The sequence below is a fragment of the Hippichthys cyanospilos genome, chromosome 19, assembly GCF_059441005.1.
Source record: "Hippichthys cyanospilos isolate Australia breed blue-spotted pipefish chromosome 19, RoL_Hcya_1.0, whole genome shotgun sequence".
Taxonomy (NCBI): Eukaryota; Metazoa; Chordata; class Actinopteri; order Syngnathiformes; family Syngnathidae; genus Hippichthys; species Hippichthys cyanospilos.
Genome location: NC_142387.1, coordinates 10,948,601 through 10,974,670, shown reverse-complemented (window position 1 = coordinate 10,974,670; position 26,070 = coordinate 10,948,601). Strand labels below are relative to the sequence as shown.

Sequence of the window (26,070 nt, the reverse complement as noted above, 5' to 3'; positions counted from 1 at the left end):
CTACATTTTCAATATCACATTACTCTTTTCTTGGGGCAGATTTAAAAAAAAAACACGGCGGGACGCATGTGGCCCGCGGTAATCACTTTGCCCACCACTGCATTAGCTATTGCCACTGTTCCTAATATTGTGTCCTTAAAAAAGCATTACGTTTGTGGAACTGCATCGACAGATGTCGTGTGTTACAACCCTGTCGTCCAATCAGAAGAGCGTTCACTCCTACATCCAACCAATGGAGCAAGGAGTAGGCGGGACCTGGCGACTGAACAGCTTGCGGTGAAGCTAGCTAGCTAGCCTAGCATAAGCTAACGAAGCGGAGCTTTGACATGCTTGGGTACACACAGCCATGCTATTTCCAACGGCGGCTAACCTAGCCCCCTGACGTGGAGAATTCTTTTACTTGGCCGCCCTCCGGCGACGTCTCCGGGCTGTTTTGGGGAGCACCGCGTAAGGAGGGAGAGACAGAAAAAAAGGTGGCCGTCGGGGAGAAGAAGGTAAGGCGTGCCGTATAAAATCAGCGGTGCCGCAGTGAGGCTTGTTATCGAGACAAGCCCCGAGGCTAGCTTTTTTTTTTTTTACTTCACCGTACGTAACCTTACAACATCACCACGGATGCTAACGTGGCTAACCAGAGGCTAGTTTGCATGACTCCCATAACCGTGTCCTATTAAAAAAAAAAAAAAAAAAAGAACAGCCGTCAATTGTTCACCGAGCAACGCGACATGCTCGTAAAAAGTTAACCCATGTGATTTTTTTTCCAGTCGTAAAGAAAAAGAAATGAAGGCAGTTAGCATCTCCGAATTTCTTAGCATTTTCTAAAGTGACGCCCTGGTTTGCATTAATTTTTTTTTTTTTTTTAATCAAAGATTTTTACGCTGAAAAGTTGTATTTTTTTCGTTGAAAAAAGTGATTTGTGTTTCATGGTGTTTCATATCGTTTGAGTTGAAATTTGAGGGTGAAAGTGTGTATTAATGTCACAATAATGTAGTGTATTTGGGGAATTTTTTTTAAAAATATCGAGGTCCAATAAAATAAGAAAGAAAATCCCATATTTGTATATTTTCAAGTATATTCATTGATTATGACGTTTACTTTCACAAAATAATTAGCATCGTTTTTTGTTTGAGAATTAAAGGTCATCGTCCTGATTACAATCGTACATGATGTTTTGGCATCAAATATTGTAAATATCTTTTGGTGGAATTTTTTTCCAAAATTCATGTTCAAAGGTGTTGGAAAGAGACATTTTCATGATTGAAGTTTGACATAAAACTAGATTATTTTCTGTAAAACGTTATATATTAGGGAAGTTAATTTATAATTGCAAAATGAACTTCTATAATACAAAAAAAAAAATCAGAGCGTTATACATTTTTCCGATGAAATATCAAAACCATTTCTCAAATAACGATTGTCCTAAAATTTAGCACTATGGAGATTTTTAAGTTGCATATTAAAGTAAATGGTAAAATAAATAACTTTCATCCCATATACCCGTCTTATTTTTCTTTTACAACTTTTTTCCCTTTAAATGTATGCTTTGGCAGTCGTGAAATTACCTATTAAAATGTTTGGCCCCCTTTCCTGTTCTTTTTTTATTATAGATTTTCGTCATTTGCGGTTGGATGTGATGACGGGCCTACTGTGCGACTTTATTTTTTGGTATATCATCACAACAATACACACATTTACCAAACACACACTCTGATATAGGCTATTGTATATTCCTTTTTATCACACGCTTTTTTTTAATGTATGTTATTGCACTTATGGCTAAGTGTGGGTGGGTCTACCCAATCGTACAGTTTGTGTAATTATTGCCCGACTGATTGACGGGCCTCATGACAGTCTCTCATTAAGCTTTTGAGGGTGGGGGAGCGAGGGACATTTGGTTGACTTCACGCATTCTCGTAGAAGGTTAGGAAGACCTCACACATGGATGGTAGTAGAGAGCATTTTTTTTTTCTAATTGCACATTGAGGCCTGTTGGGTCAGCGGAACCCCTAAGGAGATACAGTTTGATTTTTTTTTTTTTTTCTTCGCAATCCAAAACGGTCCACTGCTTTAGTAAAATGTCCAAAAAAGGCTACGGAATGCTAATGGATCTTTCTATAATCGAATATTTCATAGAATAATGTACTAAATGAGCGAACTGTATAATTCTTAAAGTCTTCAACAAAGTAAAAAAATAAATAAATAAATCTAACTCGTGCATGTCGTTTGGTTGAACTCAGTGAGAATGTGAATGTAGAGGCTTGACTGCATTTTATTGTTGTTTCCTTAGGCTGCCAGATCCTGACATAACTCACTCTCTCATAACTTGAGGAATTCATAACTGTATGAAGGCTTTATTCAGCTCGATATGTTGACATTGCAGCAATGAGGCCATGTATTTTTTTTTTCCACATTTGAAACCCTAATCCACATTCATCCAGAGGCCCATGTTAACTCTGACGACAACTTTAGCCATCTAGTTTATTTTTTTGTTTTTAATTTTAATTTAAAAACGACACTCAGTTTCTAAGTGCTCGCCTCCTCCCCTGTCGAGATTCCAGCAGTGCAAAATCTGTCCCAACCATACTTATTTGTGACAGCCAAAAAAAAAAGCTAATGTGGCTCAAATTTTCCACAGTTAGATGACAAGTTGGAGACGTGCTACTCTACTAAGTGGCTTAGGAAAGTTTCCTTTTCAGCCATGTGTTTTGTTTGATCGTCCTTTTTTTTTTTTTTACATCGCAACGCTACTATTTCCTCATTTTCACTTGTGCTATTTAACAGATATTTTCCACAAATCTTTCATGCATGGAAGCAGTATTTAGCGGTCAGATGCCACGTTTTATATTCATAAACCTAAATGAATGTAACAAGTAAAGTGGCGGAAAAGATCATTGTGATTTTGCTACTGGATTTGGGCAGCGATAGACTACAATGCATTAGGAAAAAATGTAAGTTATGATGATTCTTCACAATTTTTTTGTTTTTCTAATGAATATGAATAGAGCAAATACAAATATTTCTAACTTGAGTAAATGAGGCTCCTGAAAATAGTGTTTTTGTTGTTATCTTACTTTTCACTATCAACGTAGAGGAACGTAAAGGAAAACTTTTTTAAAATTATGATTTCTTGCATTATTTCTGAAAGAAATGAGACAGTGTTATTACAGTCTTTTGATATACAGCCTCCAATGAACAGGATTTTATTCTCAAAACTGTAACTTTTCTTTCGTTAAATGAAGAATTTAAGCTTTTCAAGATTGTCTTTTCCTTTTACTTGTACTACTATATGAGTCGCGACTTCGAAAAAAATCACAAAAATATCTGACCACTTTTTTTAACAACAGTGGTGTATTTTAATTAGCACTGATTTGTGCGTATAATTTCTTTTTGTTTTTTCAGAATGCTCTTTTTTTTCCACTGCATTCTGACTTTGATACAATTGCAATATTTCTTATATGATGTTTATGTGAGGGCTTTCATTTCAGTTTAATTTTGTGTGGGGAACATTTTCAAATTTTGTTGACAGGTGTGTTTTACTTCCCCTTATCACTTTTGTTTTCCTTTATTGTGTCACTCTGTATTGTTATTGACACTCGTTTGGTTTGAAAATTAGGATGTGCGTACTGAAATGTGGTCTCTGTGAGTTTCACAATGACTTTGCTAATCTTAAATGGCGTTAGGATTGCCCCATTCTAGTAGACATCGGACATCTATTGGCCAAACTGTATGACCGGTGTTTATGAGTTTTGTTTCACCAACATGCTCCTGGAATGCCTCCCGCTGTCGAGATATTCCTCCACAAGTTCCAACACGAGCCACTCACAAACTTCCTTTTTCCCAAGTGGCTTATTTAGTCCTATTGTGACAGCACCTGAGGGCTCAAATTTGCCAGGATGTCGGAAGCCGGCGTATGAATTTCACCAGCTCCTGTCTGCTATTATTAACTTTACAAACGATTGACTGTTTTGAAAGCGCGCCTATTCCAGGAGCCTGCATGTATCGTGTGGAGAGATTGTATGTCTTGTGTAACTTTTACAGCTTTGCCTAATGCAAAAAGGGGTTTAAGTAGCCCAACATCACAAGTCCAACATAAAATAATCTGTCTTTGCTAGGGTTAGATTAGTCATGAGGAAGATCCCTTTTTGTGGAGTTAAGTCATGATGAAGTCAGTGCTTGGGTGTATCCTGAATGCACTGCAAGCAAAAGCAACTCAAGTAACTTCCAGGGTGGATGTGGAGGTTCTACTAAAATGAGGTGGGCTTCGAAGAAGCAGGTCTTACCGATCGGGGTATTGTGTTCCACTGTAGCTTTCAACCACTGCGTCTCAACTCCTTCATGCAGTTTGGCATCAAGTAGCTTTTCCATCCAAAAGTTGATATCACATTTCCCTTAAGTCAGGTTTTGATTGTCTGGTTTGTGGTCTTTATGGGCCCATCCTTCGTTCCAAGTTGTGGCTGTTGAAGTAAAGTGGGAAGTGAAAATGGGGATGTGAAAATGTGGCAATTATTTAATGTTCTTTCGTTTGAGGAGTCCAATGTCTCATCAAATCCTGCCCTTTAACTTAGGATGGACATAACTAACTCTAAATTGATCGTTGAGAATTGGTGATTGTATCAAATGCTGCAAAATGGAGTGCAATACTTTGTTGGTGTTGATTCTGTCTCAACTCAAAGGTCCTTGATAAAATGGATATGCATTTTACAGTACTTGTTTTGGACTTAAAAGTGCATTCAATACAAATATTTTTTACAATTAGTACTGTATTAGTGCAGGTTAATGATGCATTAGACTGCAAATTACTTACAACTTGTAAGTTTGCTCTGTGTACAATGAGATTACAAAACTCTTGTTAATCACTGTTAATTCCAATTGTTTGTTTTGAGGCACTTTACACTGCAGGCACTGATTCCTATGGTGCGTCGTTAACTGCTTTGACGCAGCCATGTTGCTCAGGTTGAGAATTTAGAAATACACGTTTTACATGCTCGAGGAGCACTGGTGCAAAGGTCTCAACTGGCCCTTAACCTGATTTGCACTGCACCACATAATGGTGCTTTGCATCAATACAAAGAAAATCTGAACTCGTGCGGCTTGTAGTCTGTCAGGCTGCATCGCTTTCCCATCATCCGCTAGGTCCACACTTCCTGTCTCACAGCTGGCCCACCGAGTCTCCCATGACCCTTTGCTGTGATGCTGCTGTTTTGTTTTGGGAGAATCTAGGACAGCCTCGATGAGATGCCGTCCCGTGGGCTTCAGTTGCCGCAGTTCCAAGCAAAAAGAGCCCAATTGCGCCGTCACGAGGCTGTTCGTAGGAGATCCAAATTGAGGATTCGGCGTAATTCGCAGGAAGTGTCGCAGTGCCAGAGGGGGCGAGTGCGCATACAGAGCACATTCCAGAAGGCGAGAGCCCTGTGATTTTAGCAGGCTGTCACAGGATTAGGTTACTGTCTGCTCCTGTGAGCTCATGCTGTTGCTGTGTCAGTTCCTCAGCAATTGGGCTATGCAGCACCCCCCCCAAACAAAAATTGATCTATATTTGTCCCATTAGGCTTTAGGCCAACGTGTGACATCGTTTTTACTAAGCCCGTTTTAAGACAGTCTGGACCATTTAGTGAAATCCAACACTTGAGTTAGAGCTTCTCTCGTTAGATCTCCTTTAGCACATCTATATGCAATGCATGACTGCATATAAGACACTGGTGCTGCTGTTCAACTACAGACAAGACAGATTGTGTCTGCAGATGTGGGTTTGCAGGATGTGGTAATGTCAGTTGTTTCAGTGACATAATTCGCGCGTGGTTTTACTTATCGGCTCTATCAAATGACAACGTTGTATCACAACTTTTTGACTTGATTAGGTTGTCTGTGCGCTCCCTGTACCCTAACAACTAAATACATAGTTTTTAACATGTAGCTGCATTAGAAAAAAATCTTGACTTTTGTAGTAATTAAATATTAAACCAAGTTCAGACAACCATTGATCATAAATGTGTTTGGCAGATGATTGACAGTAAAAATTCTGTATACTCTTTGAGTTCAGATTTGCATTTTGCTAATTTAATTGTATGTGCGACTTGTGTAAACTTATTAATACATACGGTCGACCCCCGTTGTTCTCAGGGTACATGGACCAGGCTGATATTTGCTGATGCAGCAAATATCCACATATCGCTGAAATGTTTTGGTAAAAGGAAGAATTTTGTTTCCTTTTCCAAATGTTTAAAATTATTCTATAAAAACAACATTTAAGATACAAACAACGCAAAAATCGGATAGTTGTGTTTCATGTTTCAACTACAGAGTCTAAAACCCCTACCCATTGAGGGGCAAACATGTGCAAGTGTGGGCAAAGACAGCAGCTCTTTTGATTTGATCAGGGTTCGTGTAAGGTCACAAACATTCACCACGCCATTGCTAGAGGTTTTCCTGTGCTGCACTTGTTGCAAGGAAATTGGGAATGTTCAAATTTTCCTGATGAACCTTTGCCACCAACTTTCACCTCTCAGTGGGATAGGGGCTTCAGATTGGGCCATGCTGTTTTGATGACACAGATAAGAATTTGAGATCCATGTTATTGACACTTAACACTTAACACTTATTTTCATAGTCATGACTGTTTTCCAAGTCCGTTAAATTGGAAAATTAATGTTCAGACTGGTGCAGGGATACTTTGTAAAAATGTGTTTTATTTTCAACTGTACCGATTGCCCCATTTAGCGTACAGTTTGTGCGACGGGGATGCCAGTTGTGAGCACTGTTGGCACGATTGTGAACACGAATGGATTAATGATAATCTCAATGGCTGACCCGTCTTTGACCCTCAGCTGCTATCACGCCAGTAGACAAGTTGGCCTCTGTCAGCTTTTGCCGTGAGCTTTTCTACTCGACATGTAAAAGTGCAACTGCTTTAGCTTCCCTCAGATTGCTGGATGTGATAATTTAGTGGATCGTTTTTTAAAGACATGGATACCTGTTTCGTTTGTCTTTATCACGGATTGAAAGTTAAGAAATGAGAGCCACGCTTAACTATGGAAAACCCCTCATTTGCCAACACGCTTGGCCACCTGTCTACCGTCCCATGTGGTTTGGCCGCCCATGTTGACCTTGACCACAAAACAGAGCTGCATGCCCTGTTTTTTCTTTACATTCTTCTGTGTTATTTTCAGTCTCTGCTTTTCCAGCATACCTATATAATTACCTTTTTTTTCTCAAAAGTAAGGTTGTTTAACTTGAACCACTGGTTTAGAGGACATCATTTCCTTTTTGACTGTGTCCCAAGTAAGGACCACTGCCCTTTGTACCTGGCAAATTCTGTGTTCCTAATAAATACAACCTCATAGAGGTGCCCGTGTCGAAAATTGTCCAAAAGGGGGAGGTATTGCACACTCAGTTGACCTAATTTCAAACTTAACATTTGGAGACATTTAAAAAAAAAAAAGGTGGAAAGAAAACGATTCCATCTTAAAGTTTGTTTTATTCAAGCAAGCTGCCAGGGGAGGTGGGGTTCCTTTGACTATTTGTCTAAATTAGTACAATAAAGCCTGAGTGTGGAGTTGTTTTTTGGTTTACAGTGCGTGTGGCAAATGGACTGTGGATGTGACACCGTTCGAGCAGTTTGACCCGTCTGCCCTGGTGTTTTAGGGCTTTGGCTCTGCAAGTGGCCTTGGCTCGCTGTGCAGCTGAGCGATTAGCTTGCAGCATCTGTCGCCGTTTTTTTTTTTTTTTTTTTTTTTGATCCTCCCATACATCTGCATGACTGCAAGTCACTGCAAAGTTAATGTGCAGTTAGAGTTCAGCCGCCCCACGCACCAGGGCCCTAAGTAGCTAAAGGGAAGTGAGACTGAGAGGCCGACTGGAAGGAGAAATTTGGGGAAAGGGTTGATTTTTACATGAAATTATCTCTCAGATTTATAAAGAGAAGTACGACAAAAATGTCATCAAGGAATGACGCGAAAGGATGTTGTAAAAGGAGAAGTTGCACGTTTGGCACAATAAAGTACAACATTGGGGACATTCCCTTCAACTCACTAAGACTGCAATTATTTCCTTGGCAGCTCTACACAAATAGCAAATGGAGATTTGGGGGGCAAGTCTAAGCTCTTCTTGAAAAATATGTCGGTATTGTTGTAAACAAATAATGATTTACAGTACTGTCAATTTTGAATATAGTTGAATTATCGGTTCTATTGGTTATTAGTTGAATTATTATTTATTTAATTGTTTTCTATTGACATATTCGACCCGTTTCCCTAATGAAATGTCTTAACGCCCCCTAAAGATCTTGAGGAAGGCCCAATTGCAAGCTTGGGATCATTTATTTATATTACCACTCGTGGCTAATCTGGCCGAAAATTGGTTTAGCTCCCTGTGGTCCTCGTGTTTGCCCAGGATCATGTTCTGGGTCGGTCCCAGCGCCAGCTGCAGTTGTAACCTAGACCTAACACCGCTACCTCAAATGAAAACCAAACCAAGCGCTCCCGATCAATGAGGTCAGTGTCTGGTCCCTTAAGTCAGTCCAGAGGTTAAAGGTAGAACCAACAACCATATCATGACATTAGAGCCGCCAAACGACAGCTTCGATGCCTCCTTGTTCGCGTGAGTATGAGCCAAACTTTTCACATTCGCACAGCGTCGTAGTGCTGATGGTGGAATTTGTCATAAGACCAGTGATTGAATGTTGCTCTTTGTTTTTAGAACCTCGTAGTGACACACTTGCCGAGTGCCCCGGGAATGTTGCCGTTCTTGTGATGAGCAACAACCCTGCCTAATGAAGCAAGCCCTGACTCACAAATACAGCGTTACTCACATAAGAAAGCAAAAGTCCTATGTTGGACTTTTTTTTATAGCTTGATGTTCTCATTGGTTTTGAAGTGAGTAATTGCTAATGTAGATGCACTGCTGGCAAAAATAATCATCCGTACCGCTTCAGTCTAACTCTGAAGTATATGTGTTATGACTGTTTTTAAAACAATTGACAATCGTTAGATGTTCTGAGAGAAAGTAATCCTCCCTCTAGATATCAGATATGTCAGCTTTGTTGGATTACTTTGGCTGTGTACTGTGTTGAAAGTTTCAAACAAGTCATTTATAACGGTTGTTTCAACAGCACATTTTGCCCAGAAAAATAGCCCTGTGGAGAACAAACTTTGGCATTAGTGGCTGGCAAATACTCTGTATTCTATTCTTCTGGACTCTATTGTATTTGGAGAAATTTTGCTCCATCACATTGCTCATGTTAATGCTGACACTCAAGAACGGAAAATAGACAATAGAGCGTCATCCAAATTCTTAAGGGAGTCTTGCCACTTTAAATCTTATTGCATCATTTTGATCCTTTTTCTTTTTTTGGCCAGCAGTTAAGCGTTACAGCCCTTGAATTTGTCGGCTTTGATACGGTACAGGTGCAACTATTTCAGTCACAGTTCTGCTGCTTATGTTGCAGAAGCAAAATAGGCGATTGAAGTTATCGATTTGTGACTTTGTTCGCAAACACGTCTCAAAAGCATTTTGACAAAACCCAAATATGACAGTTCTTTCCACGACCCTTTCTTTGGTAATATTTAAAGTCAGTTCTTCTCCAGATTCTGTTGGCAAGATTTGATTTTTAAGTGTCTGTTTCTCTGTTAGTTTTATGATTGTTCCCCTGCAACGAAACCAAACTACTGTTTGGGCTTAAAAGCCTCTTAAACCCTTGTTTATTTATTTGAATCTCAAGTTACTAATTGAAATGTGGCAGTCCATGAGTTGGCTCAATTATTTTCTGACTACATTGTGTGCAAACACTCAAATTTGAGCTATTACCATCCGCTAGCTGTTCCTTGGTGATTATAAAGCATTGGTGACCTACGTATCGAAACAACATGTAGAGGTTTCTGTAATTCTCTTCAAACTTGTGTCATTTGAGCTAACATTCGATCTTTTTAATCACTCACATCTGTTCCTCGTCCTCTTCTTTAGTTCCCATTGTGCAAGATGACGGAAGAGGTGATTGTCATCGCCAAGTTTGATTACATGGCCCAGCAGGACCAAGAGCTTGACATCAAGAAGAACGAGCGCCTCTGGCTTCTCGACGATTCCAAGTCCTGGTGGAGGGTCCGCAATGCCACCAACAAAACGGGCTTTGTGCCCTCCAACTATGTGGAGAGGAAAAACAGTGCCAGGAAGGCTTCCATTGTCAAGAACCTTAAGGACACGCTTGGTAAAGATTTTTTTTTTCTTCACTTTACACTTTATCACATGTTCTGTCCTAATCTAAAACATTAATCTACCTGCATTCCCACACACCTGCACTCACAACAGCTTTAGGTGGTGTTGACTTTTCTGATGGCACTGCAGTAAGGTCTCTCTTTTTTTCTTCTCAAGAGTGTCTGAAGGCTAGAGCACGGGCTCTCAGACCTCTTTCAACGATATGCCCCCTGTGAAATAATAAAGCCAAGTACCCTCTTAAATCTTGGCCACTACTTAAAACAGCGTCTGATTTATTAGACTTAGGTTCTACTCTTATCTCTAGTTGCATTTTACTCAGCAACTTCATAAGATAGATCGTATCGCATCATCTGTTTTATTTCTGGTTCGTCTTCTGGTAAGTTGTCGCTAATCACAATGCACAGCCAAAACTTGGCAAAATGAATTGCATGCAATGTCTTGCAAAGTACTCATAAAACAATTCACCTGTAGGTCACTTCTTATCCCAATTAATTTGCTCTTAATTTGAAAAGAAAAATGTCCTATTTCTACCGCTGCAATTAATAAAAAACAAACATTATTTTAGCTATACTGATATATGCAGAAACCCTGATAAAATCTCATGTAATCCGTGAAGAGACTTTATTCACATCAATGAATACTTGTACTACTATATGAGAACCGCTGGAGTCCAGTTCTCTTACTATTCTGAATTTGACCCAAAAAGACATGTTTTCACAGTTGGCACTGTGGCACATTTCAGTTCTTCCTTGTGTAATATACCTTGCGCAGGATTATGTCTCCACATCAGGTTATGTAGGCCATATGGCCTTCACTCTGTGTGAAAGGCCAGGCAGCTTGTTACCAGATCAAGTACTGCAGGAATGATACCCAGGAAGCATCCTGTAGTTTTGATTGTATCTCACGTAGCAGCATGTGCAAATCTCTTATCTTCAGGCTATGAGAACAATGTCTTCCTGGTAGCATGGCAAAAAGGTCCAAAACTACAGCATAACAATTTGAGGTTGATATGACTTGCACAATTAATGCTGCCCTTTCCAATGACCTTTTAATTTACAAGCATGTGATTGTTTTATTGCTACATTTGGAAGCTTGCCTGTGCAAGGGCGTAACACGAGCCTCGCCGTGACTCCCCACCTGCTCCGGCATCCGTCCATGAACCAAACACAGGTGAACAGCTGCGCGGGCGACACACTAAACGCACTCATAGACACGGTCAGATCTCAGGTTTACGTGCAGTAAACATGCCCTAATGCGAAACATGAGCTGAAGAGCATGGAGCGGCTTGTAAAATTATAATTACAGTCATAAGGAGCTTGTAAATACACCACCCTGATCTATTAGTGGATTCAAGAACATTTTAACGTCAGAATCGTGATTACTGCATCTTTTTGTGCACAAGTGTGGGGGAAAACAAATTTATTTGGGGGGATAAAAAGGGAAATGTGCAAGTATCTCTCTGCGTGGAGTGGTGTCATCCTCGTGAAAGAATGCGTCAGGGTGTATGAGCTGTTTTGGTGTGTGGGAGAGAATTTATGTCAAATTTTACAAACAACTGCAGTCATGAGATGGATCAGCAGTCCATGAATCACCCACTTGGTACCGCCACCCCCCAGAGAAAAAAAACTTTACTTTGAATTCCAAAATACCCCAAAATAGCTCTTGGCCTTCCTTTTACGTCTTTACATCTCATTTTCTTCTGACTTCAACAACCCCCCCCCCCCCCCCATTCCTCCTCCACCTCTTTCCTTCTTCCCCTCTTCATGAGGGCCTCCACGGCTCCTGCTCTTATTGGCTCCTCTCAGTCACATGGTCCTGCAAGTGGGCGGCCCCAAACCCCCTAAAGCCCTAGCTCTCTGGGTGTTCACATGGAATAACTCTACAGCTGCAGTGGGAAGCAAGAGCAGCCGGGAGACGGATACAAAGAGGCGAGGCGGCGGCGGTTAGCCAAAAATGGACATGGCTAACCTATTCAAACACTTCTTTCGTGAGTTTCACACTTTGCTTATCATACGCTGGGGTACACTTTTAAATTTGGTTGTCTTTTATGATGTTTCAGCTTATTTTCTTTAGCCTTTCTTCAGTAGCTGTGTGTGGTTTGACCGGTTTTCTCTTTTGGCCGTGAATTTGTTCAAGCTTTGTTAGGCAAGACTCCTCTTAGAAACAGATCTTTGTGCTAATATGTTGTGTTGGCACAGCGCGGGCAAGGGGGGGCTCTACATATAGACACACGCAAACATACACACTCACACATAGCCACACTGGGTGGATATTCACTTGAAAAGCCTGCTGCCCAAGCTGAAGCCTGTAATTGCCTCAGCTATCCTTCTGTGTCTTGCTTTTAAGTACATAGCTGCGCTACAATCCCGTCCCCCTTACCCCCACTCATGTCCCGCAACTCTACAGGTCCCATTGTTGCTGGTAAAGACCCTCACGCCACTTTTTCGGGACTTTCTCAAGACGCTGCATTTCCTTTCCAGCTACCCTCAGGGCGTTCATTCTGGCAGGGCCCCCCCCACACCACCCGCCGGTCATGAGCTATCGCCGCTCACGTAGAACAGTGTGGTCATTGTGTCGGCTGCCATCAATCGAAATACACCCCCTTCCCTCTTCCCATCTCCTGCACCTCGCTTAACTTATCAGAGGAATGTCATTGGCCGGGGCCTGTTGATCTTTTACATCCACACTGTCAACACACCCTTTTCTGCAATCTCCAGCTTGTATCTGCAAAGCGCTAGCTTCTGTCTGCCTTTCCCTTTACATACTTTACATGGACCCTTCATCATTGTTCGGAGAGATTACATGTGGAGATGAGCAAACAAACTTGTATTTTCGGGGGGCAAATGAGGAACTTTGTTTTGTCCCATCCCTCTGTTTTCCTGTTTCTTCGTCTTCCTTAGAGCGGAAACTCTAATTTGAGCCACATTTCTTACCTCCCCACTATTGGAGGAGAGCTGACCAGAGAGGAAGTGAGAAGTCAGAAGGAAGTTGAATCATTGTGCAAGGATGCTGTCTGTTTTTCAGGCGCTCGTTTTTCCCCGCTTCTCTTCCCTTCTTGTGTTTTCTTACCGTCTTGCTCATCTTGCTGATCATTCAATATTTTAGTTGCAGGGGGTCATTCTTTGGTTTTACATGTACTGTAGCTCCTTTCTTGGGTTGGTGACCAACAGTATTTACCTGTAAGTTGGAACGTTCCGTGTTGTATCACAAACCCTAGCTAATGCAGTAGTTAGGGTTTCCTGCGGTGAAAATTTTCTAAAAAATAATTCTAAAATCTACACTGGTGGTTCTCATCCATTTTTAAATGATATACCCTCTCTGAAATAGTTTTGGAAGTGAAGTGACGTGAAGTGATTTTACATACATCGAGGGGTACTCATATCCCCATTCAGAACTGCTGATCTATACCATAAATATTAAACAAAAGAGCAACTGCGCAAGCCTTCATGTTCTTCGTGATGTCTAATTTTGTCATGTCGGTCGTGACCTGATTGAAGGTCTTGGTTCACTACAATTATCTTTTCAAGGTTACCGATGGTGCACAATCAAGTCATTAGCAAAGTGACGTGAGAATAGGTTTTAATGCTCAGTAACTGCTTTATGTCTAGAATTTTATATTTATGATCTAAAAGTGTTTGTCTAAGAAACCTAGAGTGACATTTTAGCAATGTGTTAACATAGGTCTGTGCACCTTTTGTTTATGTCATAGCTGGAAATGCATAGTAAACTGAAGACCCCAGACATAATATCTGGCTGTTATAAAATGGAAATGGCATTGATGTAGAAGGCAATTATCTCTGACAAGAAATTTCTTTCACACGCTCTCAACTAGGTTCAAGAATTGTGGGTAAATGCTGAGCTGTAAAAGGAAATACTCTCAGTGTCATTGTAACAATGTACAGTATATCATTTTCAGTTTCAGCATACCTAAGCCTGTTGATTGTCCTAGTGTTGCATTCCTACTTTTGACAGAAAGTGGAAAAGCTTATCATATCTGGGGAAGTGGATTGCACATTTGTACAAATGTTTGCTAACTTAGCAGATATAATATTTGTCCATTGAATTCAAACACCATTTTCGTCATCCGACTTGGCAAGAAAGATACTTTAGTGCTATTTATGTTCTTTGGACAGCAGCTTATCAAACGTCGCAGTTGTGGAAGAAGCCAACAAATAACTTTATCATTGTCTGCAATGCGCTTGTGACAACATGCTGCCTCACGAGACACACTTTTGATGTAGCTGACGGCAGCCTTGGGCAGCTGTGCAGTCGCTCGTCACCCTTTGTTGACAGTCTCCAGATGGGATGTATGAAGAACCGATAATTATCACATCAAGTGTGTTTTGTACTGTTGGCCATTCATGTTGGAGTTCTACCTCTCCAACATGCCAGGTAAAATTTTTCCCCAAGGGATACATTGGATTTCAAGTGGGCTTTTGGCGGTTTAGAGTCATAAAATACTTTTTAAGACATTAGTCATTAGTTGAGTGGATAATAAAACAGTCCTTTAATAACATCAACACATTTTGGAGAATCGACTTGTCATGCTTTTTATCCACTTTATTTATACTGTATGTGCAAAGAAAATTCAAACGTCTAGTGTGATGAGTTTTGCATCTTCATCACATCTTGTGAGAATTATTTTAGTGGCAGGTAGTGCATTTGGGTCTTGGTCTTTCAATGGAGACTAATCTACTTCAAAACATATTCATATAGCATTTTAAAAACTAGTTCACTGCACATTGTTCATAACCTCAAAATGGCAAATGTTGGAACCGTCGTAAAAAGCCAACCGTCTGTATAGCATTAGCCTCAAGGACTTGTCAATGCAGCCTTGACTGCAGCATGTGCCACCAGGAAAGAGAAAAAAAAAAAAAAAACAAGCCAAAGGGCGCCTCTCACATCTCCATCGCAGCCTGGTGGCGGCCCGCTTTGATGTGTCTGAGCGCCGAGAGGTTTTGCACGTTTACTGCACAGCCGTCAGCCAGTCGTGTTTGGAGCCTTCCTGACTCACTGCATGATTTTTTTTTTTTTAAAGCAGTACACTTTAAGAACTCACTGTGACTTTATGTCAACGTGTGTAAATGTTTTGAGAGATGGATTTCCATTAAGAACTTGATAGTAATTAGTGGTGTAAAAATGTCCAATTATGGCACCATGGAGCTTGGAGCACTTGCAAGCAACATAAGGTACACACATACTGACAATCTGGCTTAATTTGAGTATTGTTCCACGTTAAAAAATCTAAATTTAGTATGCTGTGTGTTTATTTAAGATTGTAAAAAATTGAATGTTTATGAATCATCAATGGCATTTGGCACATAACGATCCCTTAGGTTCAATCAGTAAAACAGCACTATTAAGCCAGTCCAAGCGATGGTGTTTTATCCCAAGCCGGGGGATGTCCCGGCTTTGTCAGACAGCCTGACGCGGGGTGTTGTCGTCCACAAAGGAAGAGCCCTGAAATGAAGGGAAGCCGAGGGTCGAGAGGGCCACAAGCAGACAATGGACAAGCTGCCTGCAAAGGCACACCAGAGTTAAAAAACAAAACCAGTTCCTGTGTGCGCCTGTTTACTGAACAACCCCCTCTGGCCACTCAGGCACGTTCTCCCCCTCGTGCCACGCACACCCCATCTATAAACAGTCCCCAACACGCTTTTTGATGGTCATTAACATATGAGTGTTACGCTGACTATTTTTCCCCGGCGTCGTACCTCACTCAGGAAATGCACAGGAAAAAGCATGTCACAGGTATAGAAAGAAGTTTCTCCCCGCGACCAAAGTAGCGGCCACAAAGTATCAGGGGAAACATGCTTTTAAAAATGTAAGCAATCTCCCCTGTTTACAAACCGTCAAAAAATTGTCTACATCAATAGGAATATGCAAATAAAATCCTGTGGTTAAGAAAGAAAAAATACTTTTTGGGTAGCTAATCTGGTAATCCAGATTCCGACCACATTCTTTAGGTTCATTGAAGAGGCTTTTTGACCTTAAGGGTGACCATTAATGTGTGTCGTTTGCTATTGAATCATAAGAGCACATTACAATTTTTCATGGAAAAATATTGACTGAGCAGTTATGGCATTCATTAAGATGGTGTCACCATGCAACAAGATCAAGATCAACTTTAAAACAATGTTGAAATGGTTTTCAAAATGTGAAAAAAGTCATTTGTAATTTTACACATTGGTTTGAATGATAGCATCAGTGAACTGCTTCTTTGTAATTCTTAGGCCTTGTCTATATTCTTCTTTATTAATTTATTTTTCTTTATTTAAAGAAATCACTGCTACCCGAATCCGCATTGTGAGGTTTAATTCATTTACATACATGCATGGCAAGCCGCTAGGTGGCAGTAGTGTCACCAAATTCTGTAGAATCAGAAAGAATTTCCGCCTCTTAGGCCTTGTCTATATTCTTCTTTATTAATTTATTTTTCTTTATTTAAAGAAATCACTGCTACCCGAATCCGCATTGTGAGGTTTCATTCATTTACATACATGCATGGCAAGCCGCTAGGTGGCAGTAGTGTCACCAAATTCTGTAGAATCAGAAAGAATTTCCGCCTCTGGCGTGTCCAATCAGAAAGAGGTTCTGCCTCTGATGTCACTCGTATCGGCATCTTTGGCAGGAAATAGAGTGATGATGGAGTGATCTCCGGTTTATGCTTGTTACACGCAAACGCAAATCCGGAGGATTTGGCAATTGGAGCAATCCAGCATTGGTTACCTCAATATTAGTCCTCCCACCTACATACAAATCCCAACTTTTTTTTTTTTTTAATTCGGGGGTGGGAGGGTCACTGAGCCATTTAGAATAGAAACAAGGCATTAGCGTCCGGAACCTGGCCATTTATATCAAACTCTCGGTCTTCATGTTCAGCAGCTTGAGCCAAGGATGCTTTATTTATGCAGCGCTGACCCCAATAGCTTGTTTGGAGCTAACCCGGGCAGTTTCAGCTGTGAAGACCAGACCTCCAGCAGGTCCCACCTGATAAAACATCCCGTAAGGCACATTGTGGTTGTACACGTTTCATCACTCGTTCAATAAGCGCTGGTTGAGTCGGTTATGCGTAAACCCGGCCTCCGCACCGAGAGGTCGACTCATGTTTGAAGTCTGTACTTAAATGCATTGGCGTGACGAATAACAGACTCTACCTGGAAGCGATTCGGCCTCTCCGCTTTTGCGTTGCGTTTTGTCGCGGTTTTTCGGATCGGTTCATCTGTGGGGACGATTCATCTGCGGTTTCTCAGAAAATACGTGCGTCATCCATCCAGCATCGTCCTGGAAACTCCACCCTGCCTCCCGGTATAATTTCAACCAGCTGACTTTTGATTATGCAAGTCTCACAATCGTAATCAGAAGGAGAGTTTTCCTACAATACATCATCGTCCACTGATAGCGTGGAGTGCAAAGTCATTCTCAGTCCAAGAGTGATTGTGCCGGCGTACTGTTGCATCTCTGGTTTCCACCAAAGAGCTATTTCATAGGTCGGAATGGGAGTCCTGGAAGTGCTTTGCTGTCTCTCGGAAAGTGGGAACAAAAGCGTGACCCGCATCATCTGCGCGTGCGCCCTGCTGCCAAGTGGAACTTCTTGTCCAGTAAGACAGAGATCACAGACCTGCCAAATCACGGCCTCAGGGTTCTACGATCGCCATGAGAGAGAAGGGCTAGACAATCTGGTAATCCTCTCCTTTTGGATTACAGTAGACCCTCAGACCTCCAACACAATCCCTTCCAAGGGGCTGTTCGCCCATTTCTAATCCATTTAATTTCCCAGCAAGTTATGGGTTTAAGAGAAGAGTCCAGTTGCTTCGATTCAGCTTTTACAGATCTACGCGGATATCATTGTTCACCGTTTGTAGATGAAAAAAATAGTGGAAATGGAACAGGCATATTTTTCAGACGATAAGGCACACTTAGTATCTTATTAAAACTGAATAACGTTTGGACTCATTGTCTTAATAAATGTGTTTTCTTTATTTTCATAGCTATTTACAACAGCTAGACTTCAGATTGGCATCAAAACTATGAGCATGTGGAGTTATGTACTTTTTTTTTTTGCTCTGATTTATACTCTGCACAATTGGCCTTCTGTCATTGAGCTTCAAAAGGAAGTCAGTCACCTGAAATGGTTTTCTCTTTACCGGAGTGCCTTTTAAAGGGTTAATTAATGCAATTTCTTGCTGAACATGTCTTTTATTTTCTGTCCATATTCTGAACAACTTTTAAAATGTATATTTTGGCAAGAAATGTGTGTGTATGTACTGTGTGGAAATTTCTAGAATTAACCACCTAATTCGACCTGCACTTAAAAATCCAGTGGGCTTTATTGTCTAAAAATACTGTAGAAAAAATTAACTAACTTGCATTCAAGTGACTATACTTTTAATAAATGTTAATAGAACAGGTAGAAGTGCTTTTTTTTGTCAGTAAGTTCTGTTTCCTCGTTTTTTTTTTTCAAGACAAGAAATTCAGACGATAGATGAGGCAATATGCTGTGAAGCAGACACATGAATGCATCTACTTAGGTCATTTATCTCACGAAGAATCGACCTGCGTGGAGCTGTTAGTCTTTCAAGTTTGACGTCAAATTCTCCTTCCCGTGGGCTGCCTGCTAGGGTTGAGTGCGCAGTGATCCGGCATCCAGCTGCTATGGGGTCAGGCCGCCAAGGTGATTAGTGCACCGTGATTAGCAATGACAAAATCTCTCTGAGGCTTTTGGCCTGCAGAGTTGACAATTTTAAACACAGATATTTTGCAATTTTACCCCTCGATAATTCATTTAATATACATACCAAGTTAAGTGTCAAGTTTTCCGCTACATTTAGAAAGCAGGTGTTTTTCTGTGGCTTTTTTTTTTTTCTGCGTCTAATCCCTAAGAATGCAGTATGTCTGTGTTAGTCCGATTTACCCGCTCTTATTTTGGCACGACTCCCAAATTCTTATTGCCACCTGGGGTAAGATTGTGTTATTTTTATCCCTGTAACGTCGCACAAAACTGTTGAAGTTTGGATTTGGTTTGTTAACAAATCTTCGAACAATGAACAATGGTGGTTTACTAAAACACACGTGGTCCCTACAATGACTTTTGAAGGTCAAGAATGATGGTTGTAGAAGGCATGTTTAGTTATCACTTGTTTTGCATTCCACGGCCGTGACATTTTGTGTACATTTAATTTTACCGATGCTAACGCAGAAGTAGAGAGAGGCATGTTTCGTGTTGCCGACGTTAACTCTTATCATTGGTCGTTTTCTTCAGGGATCGGGAAGGTGAAGAGCAGGAAGGGGGGCGTGAGGGACACGGCCTCCAACGCCGACGCCGATATGTACGCTGACAACGGCGAGCGTCTGTACGACCTGAACGTGCCCGCCCTGGTCAAGTTCAGTTACGCGGCAGAGCGCGAGGACGAACTCTCCCTGGTCAAAGGCACTCGGGTGGTGGTGATGGAGAAGTGCAGCGACGGCTGGTGGCGCGGCAGCTACAACGGACGCTCCGGCTGGTTCCCGTCCAACTACGTGACGGAGGACGTGGACGGGACGGCGGGGGGAGGGGGCCCGGGCGGCCTCGGGGACCCGTCGGCATCGCTCACGGAGAAATTGGCGGCCGTGGTCAACAGCACGACGAACGGGAACCGAGTGTTACACACGGTGCAGGCGCTCTACCCCTTCAGCTCGGACAACGACGAGGAGCTGAACTTTGAGAAGGGGGAGGTGATGGAGGTGGTGGAGAAGCCCGAGAACGACCCCGAGTGGTGGAAATGCCGCAAGGGCGACGGCCAACTCGGCCTGGTGCCCAAGAACTACGTGACGGTGCTGGACTCGGCCTCCCACAAAACCGCAGCGGGACCCGCTGGCCCGCCCACCCCCGACTGTGACTACATTTCGCCGTCTGGCAGCGGGCGGTTCGCCGGCAAGGAGTGGTACTACGGGAAGGTGACGCGCCACCAGGCGGAGGTGGCACTAAATCAACGAGGCGCCGAGGGAGACTTCCTCATTCGGGACAGCGAATCATCGGTGAGTTGATATTGAAGACCTTGTTTTAGGGGCTGTTAGAAGTTCTCTGTTTACGGTAATCCCTGGTTGACAGTGTTTAAGTTCTTTTGTTTGTTTTTTTTCTGTTGGACCAATTACCAGCTTTTTAATAAAAAATACTCTTTAATCTTTTAATATAGAGAGTTTCTGGCGGAAGGATCTGGTCTATGTTATGTACATGAACTACAAAACAAAATCAAGACCAAAATTAAAATGGAATTGTTTTCTGATTGGGATTGTGTTTGTGAAATGTGAATTAAGAAGCATTTTTAGCCATCTCAGGGCGGCCATTTTGCCGCATGCTGTTGAGTGAAAATGACATTGCTTTAGGGCTCAGGTGATGAACAATCACACCACACGGCCATACTTACAAAACAGGTGAGCTGTGAGCAAGTACATGACAAAATGGCTGCCATTAAGAGATGGAAAAATTGGGTAGAGCTTGCTGCTTTATTCCCTATTCCACAAACACAATATTAGTAGAAATGCTGTTTTTAGACTTTTTGGCTAACATAGAGTACGCATTTATTGCAAAGACAATTTTGGGGTTGACTTTATTTCAAATCCACGCGGTCTTTGATTTCAAAAACCATGTCTGCGGAGACTAAATCATGGAAAGCTGCTATAAACGCTGTCAAAGACAATACACCTTCAAGCTTTCATGATGAACTCAGGTTTGATCACGTGACTGGTGCTGGGTTTTTTTTTGTTTTTTTGGGTGAATGACCATTTTAGATGGTTTTCGACTTAAACGAGAGGTCCTCTCTTTCCCTCCTAAATCTGGACATTGTCCTCAAAGGAATGTACCTTCCCCTTGAGATGCAAATGAAGTGCTGACTCTGGACCCATGTTGTGTCATGTGTTTGTGTTTGGAGTGGTTGCTTGGTCACTCCAATGTCAAGGGCACTCAACTCCTTACTGCAGTGCACTGCATAAACAGCGTTGCTGAGTTTGCTTCTCGGAGCTTTGTCCTTGGGTTGGAATCATCTTTTGTCTGAGGGCTTGCTGGCTTTGGGCTTTGTCTGACGAACCAGCCAAGTAATGGACCACTGCATTCTTTTTTTCTTTTTTGTACGATGGAATGGGCGGAGTGCACTCCTTCTGTAAGTCAGGCCTAAAGCCCACATAGGGGGATCCTAACTGGGGAGATGACAAGAAACAATTTTGGACAATGGCAGAAGAATATGTCGTCACATGGCACACAAAGTATATTAAGTTACGACGATACTTAAAGTCTTGATTGAATTGTTTACTATTTATGGCCTAGGATTGTTTGGGATTAGACGACTGTGCGTTCCTAATATTTGGGTTTTTTTGCCACAAGTGACAGCCTTGTAAACAGAAGACTAGAGATGCAACTAGCAATTACTTTGATGGTTTTTGTTGGTTTGGTCAGAAATTAGACTTAAAGGTTTTCCAGAGTAAAAGCAGATGTTTGTCACTTTTGTTTTGATTTAACAAGACAATCAGTCTGCTTTCATCTAGGGATAATATTTATTGTTGGAAGGCACTTTGGACAATTCTAGATCATCATGCCAGTGGTTATCAACCTTTTTTCACTAATATGAAATTAGTTTTTCCGTCAAAGTATCTTTTCACCAAAACATAGAATTTTTGAATCAAAAATAAATAAATACACAAAACTTCAAAACTTGGAGAATGTCATCCATTCCACAAAGGGATGCAATGGTTTGCAAAGACATCCTTGACACAATCAGGCTGTAAATTAATTCATTTTCCAGTTACTTTGCTCTTAATTTGAAAAGAAAATGAACTTTGCATTGAAACCTTAAATTAAGTTTCGCTATTACACGCAGAAACACAGAAGTGCCCTATTGTACCCCCACTTACAAATTACTGTTCTAAACACTCCAAAAATAATTAATTTAAATATCGATTACTAATTGCACTCTTTCTGTCTTCCAGCCAAACGACTTCTCCATCTCGCTAAAGGCGCAGAGCAAGAACAAGCATTTCAAGGTGCAGCTGAAGGAGAGCCTCTACTGCATCGGACAGCGCAAGTTCAACTCCATGGAGGAGCTTGTGGAACACTACAAAAAGGCGCCCATCTTCACCAGCGAGCAGGGCGACAAACTTTACCTGGTCAAGGCCCTGTCCGCCTCCTGATCCCGCACCCCCCCCCCAAAAAAAAAAAAAAAAAACACCATTTCATCAAGACACACTTGTAAATGATGCATCCAGACACTATACAGAGCGGAACACACACTAACATCAAGCCTGAAGACTTGACACGTCATCAGGACTTCTCATGCCTGGTTGAGCATTCCAAGAGGAGGATGGGAAAAAGGCACGAAAGGAGGAAGAATGTTGGGAGTGTTGGGAGACAAAAAAAAAAAAAAAAAAAAGCTAAGGACTCCTCAGAGCAAACGATGGACCTCTTGGCCACTTATTTATGATGTGATCCAGATGTGTTCGCTGGCAGTCGTATATTTCCACCTCCATAGCTTAGTCGCATTTAGTTTGTCGAAAATATATATAATCATTTTAACAGTTTCTTCTTAAAATGTGACTTTTTTTTTTAAACTATAGAGCGAGACCCTCCGGTATGAATCTTTTTTTTTTTTTAGTTTTATTTGCCCTTCCTCCTCAAGAATGAGAACTCAAGTTGTTAGGCGGATCCGTGACACCTGCTAGTTATGCGACCAAAATATATTTATTGATTCTGTTGGTTGTGGAAATAACACGCATTTCTTTTAACCTCCATTTTTTTGCGGCGGGTGGGTGCGTAGAAACTTTTAATCTACAAATGCCAAGAAGATAATTTTTTTTGGCCCTCGCATTATATTTATTACATGCCTTAAAGAAGCCTTTTTTTTTTTAAATCATAATTGATAAATCTCAATGCAGCTCTGCTTACATTCTGGCGTTGACATGATAGCTGGGGTATCCCATCCATGAGGGATGCTTTTGCATGATAATGCCATTGCTTGAAGGTGGCTCCGGATGTTAGCCCACCCAAGCAGATAATGCCTTTCAGAAAAAGGCAAATTCTTGTTTCATTCTAGTTTTAACTGGGACACGTCTTTAAAACTTTTGTATAATTCTCCTTTTTGCTCTGACACTTGATTGGTGAAAAAGGTTCCCCGCCCTCGTCCATGCGAAAGCTACACAAATCATAGCATGTTGTCCAACCTGGGATTGATCGTGGGTATTTAGGAGGTCATGTGAAAATGGAGAAATCATTGGACACTTTCTTGAGAGGAAGTGAGCCCGGTGGGAAGAACTGAGGAGGGGGGGGGCGGCTTCAAAACACCCACCATCTCAGCAGAGTAAAACGAGTCCAAAAAGATGATGTCACCGAGCTAAATTAGCATGGCTGCGGGGAACGGAGGAGGGGGGGAGGTCAATGGAGCTAGCGGATGTGCCGATTTGAAGTGGGAGATTCCATCTGGCGGGAGGCGTGGGAGTGTCTTGTTATTTGTCATTTTGTCTAATAGAAAGTGTCTTGTCCTTAATCCAGATTGAGCACTGCGCATCCGCGTTTCCTTCCATGATGATTTGTCCATCTGGAGCGTAAGGGAGGAAGAGGAATTTCAGTCAAGGATGAGGGGGGGGTGGAAAAATGATCAAGGGAGGAGAATCCAGTCCTATGTAGTTGAGCATCTGGAATTCTGCTCGGGCGGGGAACGGGGATACAATCTCCGCATTCTCCAGGTGTGCGTCGAGTTGAGTGATGAGTCGCTAAAGAGCCGAATCCGTTCCCGCTTTTTTGATTTACGAGAAGCCGATTCGGCTCTCGTTCCGGGATGAAACATCAGGAAGGCCTTTGTCAAGTAAATGCCTTTTTTTTTTTTCCGCTTCCTGCAAAATTCAAGTTCCACATCATGTCAAATTGCGTGTTGTTGTTATTGGCGCTTGTGAAACTTCCCCTCTTGCGTTCTCTTTGTCACGTGAAGCGACGAACGCAATTGAGGATTTGGGAGATTTTTTTGGTTTTCCTTTTCATATAATGTGCCTTCACAGCTTGTTGTCGACCAAAGTTTGATTTGGTTAATTTGGCCGTCTGCCATGTTCACTCTGTGGTTTTTAAAGCAGGGGTGGGGAACCCATGGCCCCGGGGGTCATTTAAGGCCAAAAAAAAGACGAGCATTTGGGTCAAACCAATAAACCAATTTAACCCCCCAAAATGCGCCTCTTTTTTTTTTTTCTTCACCTAATACATCATTATGATGGTCCTTGGAAGACTTCATAAAAACTCTCCACCTCTGCTTTAAAGCTTAGCATGTTGCATGAAATGACAAATCGGGATGCTCCCTCTCAACTTTTTTTTTTTCCCCCCACCTTCCCCCACATGCATAAAATGCCCATTGTGTTAGTTTTCAAGTGTCCTTACATAGCGACCTTAAGTGAATTGTACAGTGGAGAGAAATAATACGCGAAGGAATGCGGATGTGATGTCATCACAGCTGGAGCACCTCAAAGTGTCACGTTTTGTGTTACCGTTTCATTCATTTCTGATGTGCTTTGTTTTGTTACAGTGTAGCCACGTACAGGAGATGTGTAAAAACCCATGTAAATGTTGCTATTCAAATACAAGTGACACAGAATCTCCCCGCTTTTTAGATTTGACTATAACGGCTGTCGCTTTTGTCTCCGCGCCAATGGAGGCCGCATGAGCGGCTGTATAGAACAGAAAAATCTGCATCAAGAAACGTAGGAAGTCACTTCAAACGAGAATTCTCAGCAAGGGACTGACCCGTGTTTGACGTTGGTGCTTTTGTGCTGCTTACGTTTTAACCCCGCGCCCCCCGGTTAAAAGGTCGTGCTGTGAAATGTATCGTCATGCTCTTTAATGCTGTTTTTAACGGAGGGGAGATCATCTTCAGGTGTTTTAACTTAGAAGAGTTTATTAGTGTTTCAAAGACGTAATAAACGATATAAAACAAAGCCATGTAATTGTATTTTAATGTGACTGTATGTGGAGATATGACATATGTCAGCATCGTTTAAATCAGGGGTCACCGACGCCCCCCTCCCCCAAGGATCACATGACCAGCCTGCAGGCCTGTTCTGCAAATAGCTTACAAGCGATAGAGCATTGCAATTTATATATATATATATATATATATATATATATATATATATATATATATATATATATATATATATATATATATATATATATATATATATATATATGATTATTCATCATGTTGTTCATCAACTATGTCTATTTATTGCCCTTTTTTTAAACAAGCAGTATATAAACAAGGCTTCAAGGCTTGGTACTTATAAATAATAATATAAACTAAAATAAATAACTAAAACAAATTCAGTCAAAGGCATGGCAAACATTTGGCACACAGGTCATTTTCGGTCATTTCAAACCCAATTTTTTGCCAGTCGGATTTTTCAGAACGGGCCTCATATGACAGTCGGGAAACAATGCCTCCTGGTGGTAGAACGGAAAAGTGCTTGTTTTGACGTGATTAAATAAAGGGCTTTGTAGGAGCCGTAATGCTTTCTTTTCTATTTTTTTGTTTTACTATGTATTCTTCATGGGGGTTGGTTCACTTTAAATTTTAAATTCAAATTTGTGTTTTTGTTTATTGGTTATGGTAGACGTGGGTGTGGCGCTGGGCGTGTGTGGTGCGCAATTGGAAGCCTTTAATTAGTGCCCACCTGTCACCTGCACCTTCGTTCAGTTTGGCGTGGGGTGAGGTTGGGGAAGGCTATCCTTTTGTTTACCGCACGTCGCATGGACGAACAAAACTCTGTTAAACCCCGGAAATTACTCGACCTGGCATCAGAAAGACTATTGGAGTCGAAAGGTGACTATTGGAGTCACCAGTGACCTGGCGAGCAATAAAC

General features: G+C 41.5%; 1 protein-coding gene across 2 annotated transcripts; it reads left to right on the top strand.

The window, feature by feature from the left end:
- Positions 1-253: 253 nt before the first annotated feature.
- Positions 254-25,146, top strand: nck1b (NCK adaptor protein 1b). Of its 2 annotated transcripts, XM_088402296.1 has the most exons (4): positions 254-494; positions 9,955-10,195; positions 19,466-20,220; positions 22,165-25,146. In XM_088402296.1, the coding sequence occupies exons 2-4, from the start codon at positions 9,970-9,972 to the stop codon at positions 22,363-22,365; spliced, it is 1,182 nt and encodes a 393-aa protein (XP_088258422.1). In that variant the 5' UTR covers positions 254-494; positions 9,955-9,969; the 3' UTR covers positions 22,366-25,146. The 2 variants fall into 2 exon arrangements, with proteins under 2 accessions (XP_088258422.1, XP_088258423.1); XM_088402297.1 differs by lacking the exons at positions 254-494; positions 9,955-10,195 and adding an exon at positions 12,066-12,190.
- The last annotated feature ends 924 nt before the right edge of the window (positions 25,147-26,070 follow it).

What these genes read in the sequence shown, in the direction of transcription:
- nck1b (XM_088402296.1), top strand. Translation starts at nt 9,970, where the DNA reads ATGACGGAAGAGGTGATTGTCATCGCCAAGTTTGATTACATGGCCCAG. An exon ending in GAACCTTAAGGACACGCTTG is followed by an intron (nt 10,196 to 19,465) that starts GTAAAGATTTTT and finishes CGTTTTCTTCAG; the next exon opens with GGATCGGGAAGGTGAAGAGC. An exon ending in TTCGGGACAGCGAATCATCG is followed by an intron (nt 20,221 to 22,164) that starts GTGAGTTGATAT and finishes TCTGTCTTCCAG; the next exon opens with CCAAACGACTTCTCCATCTC.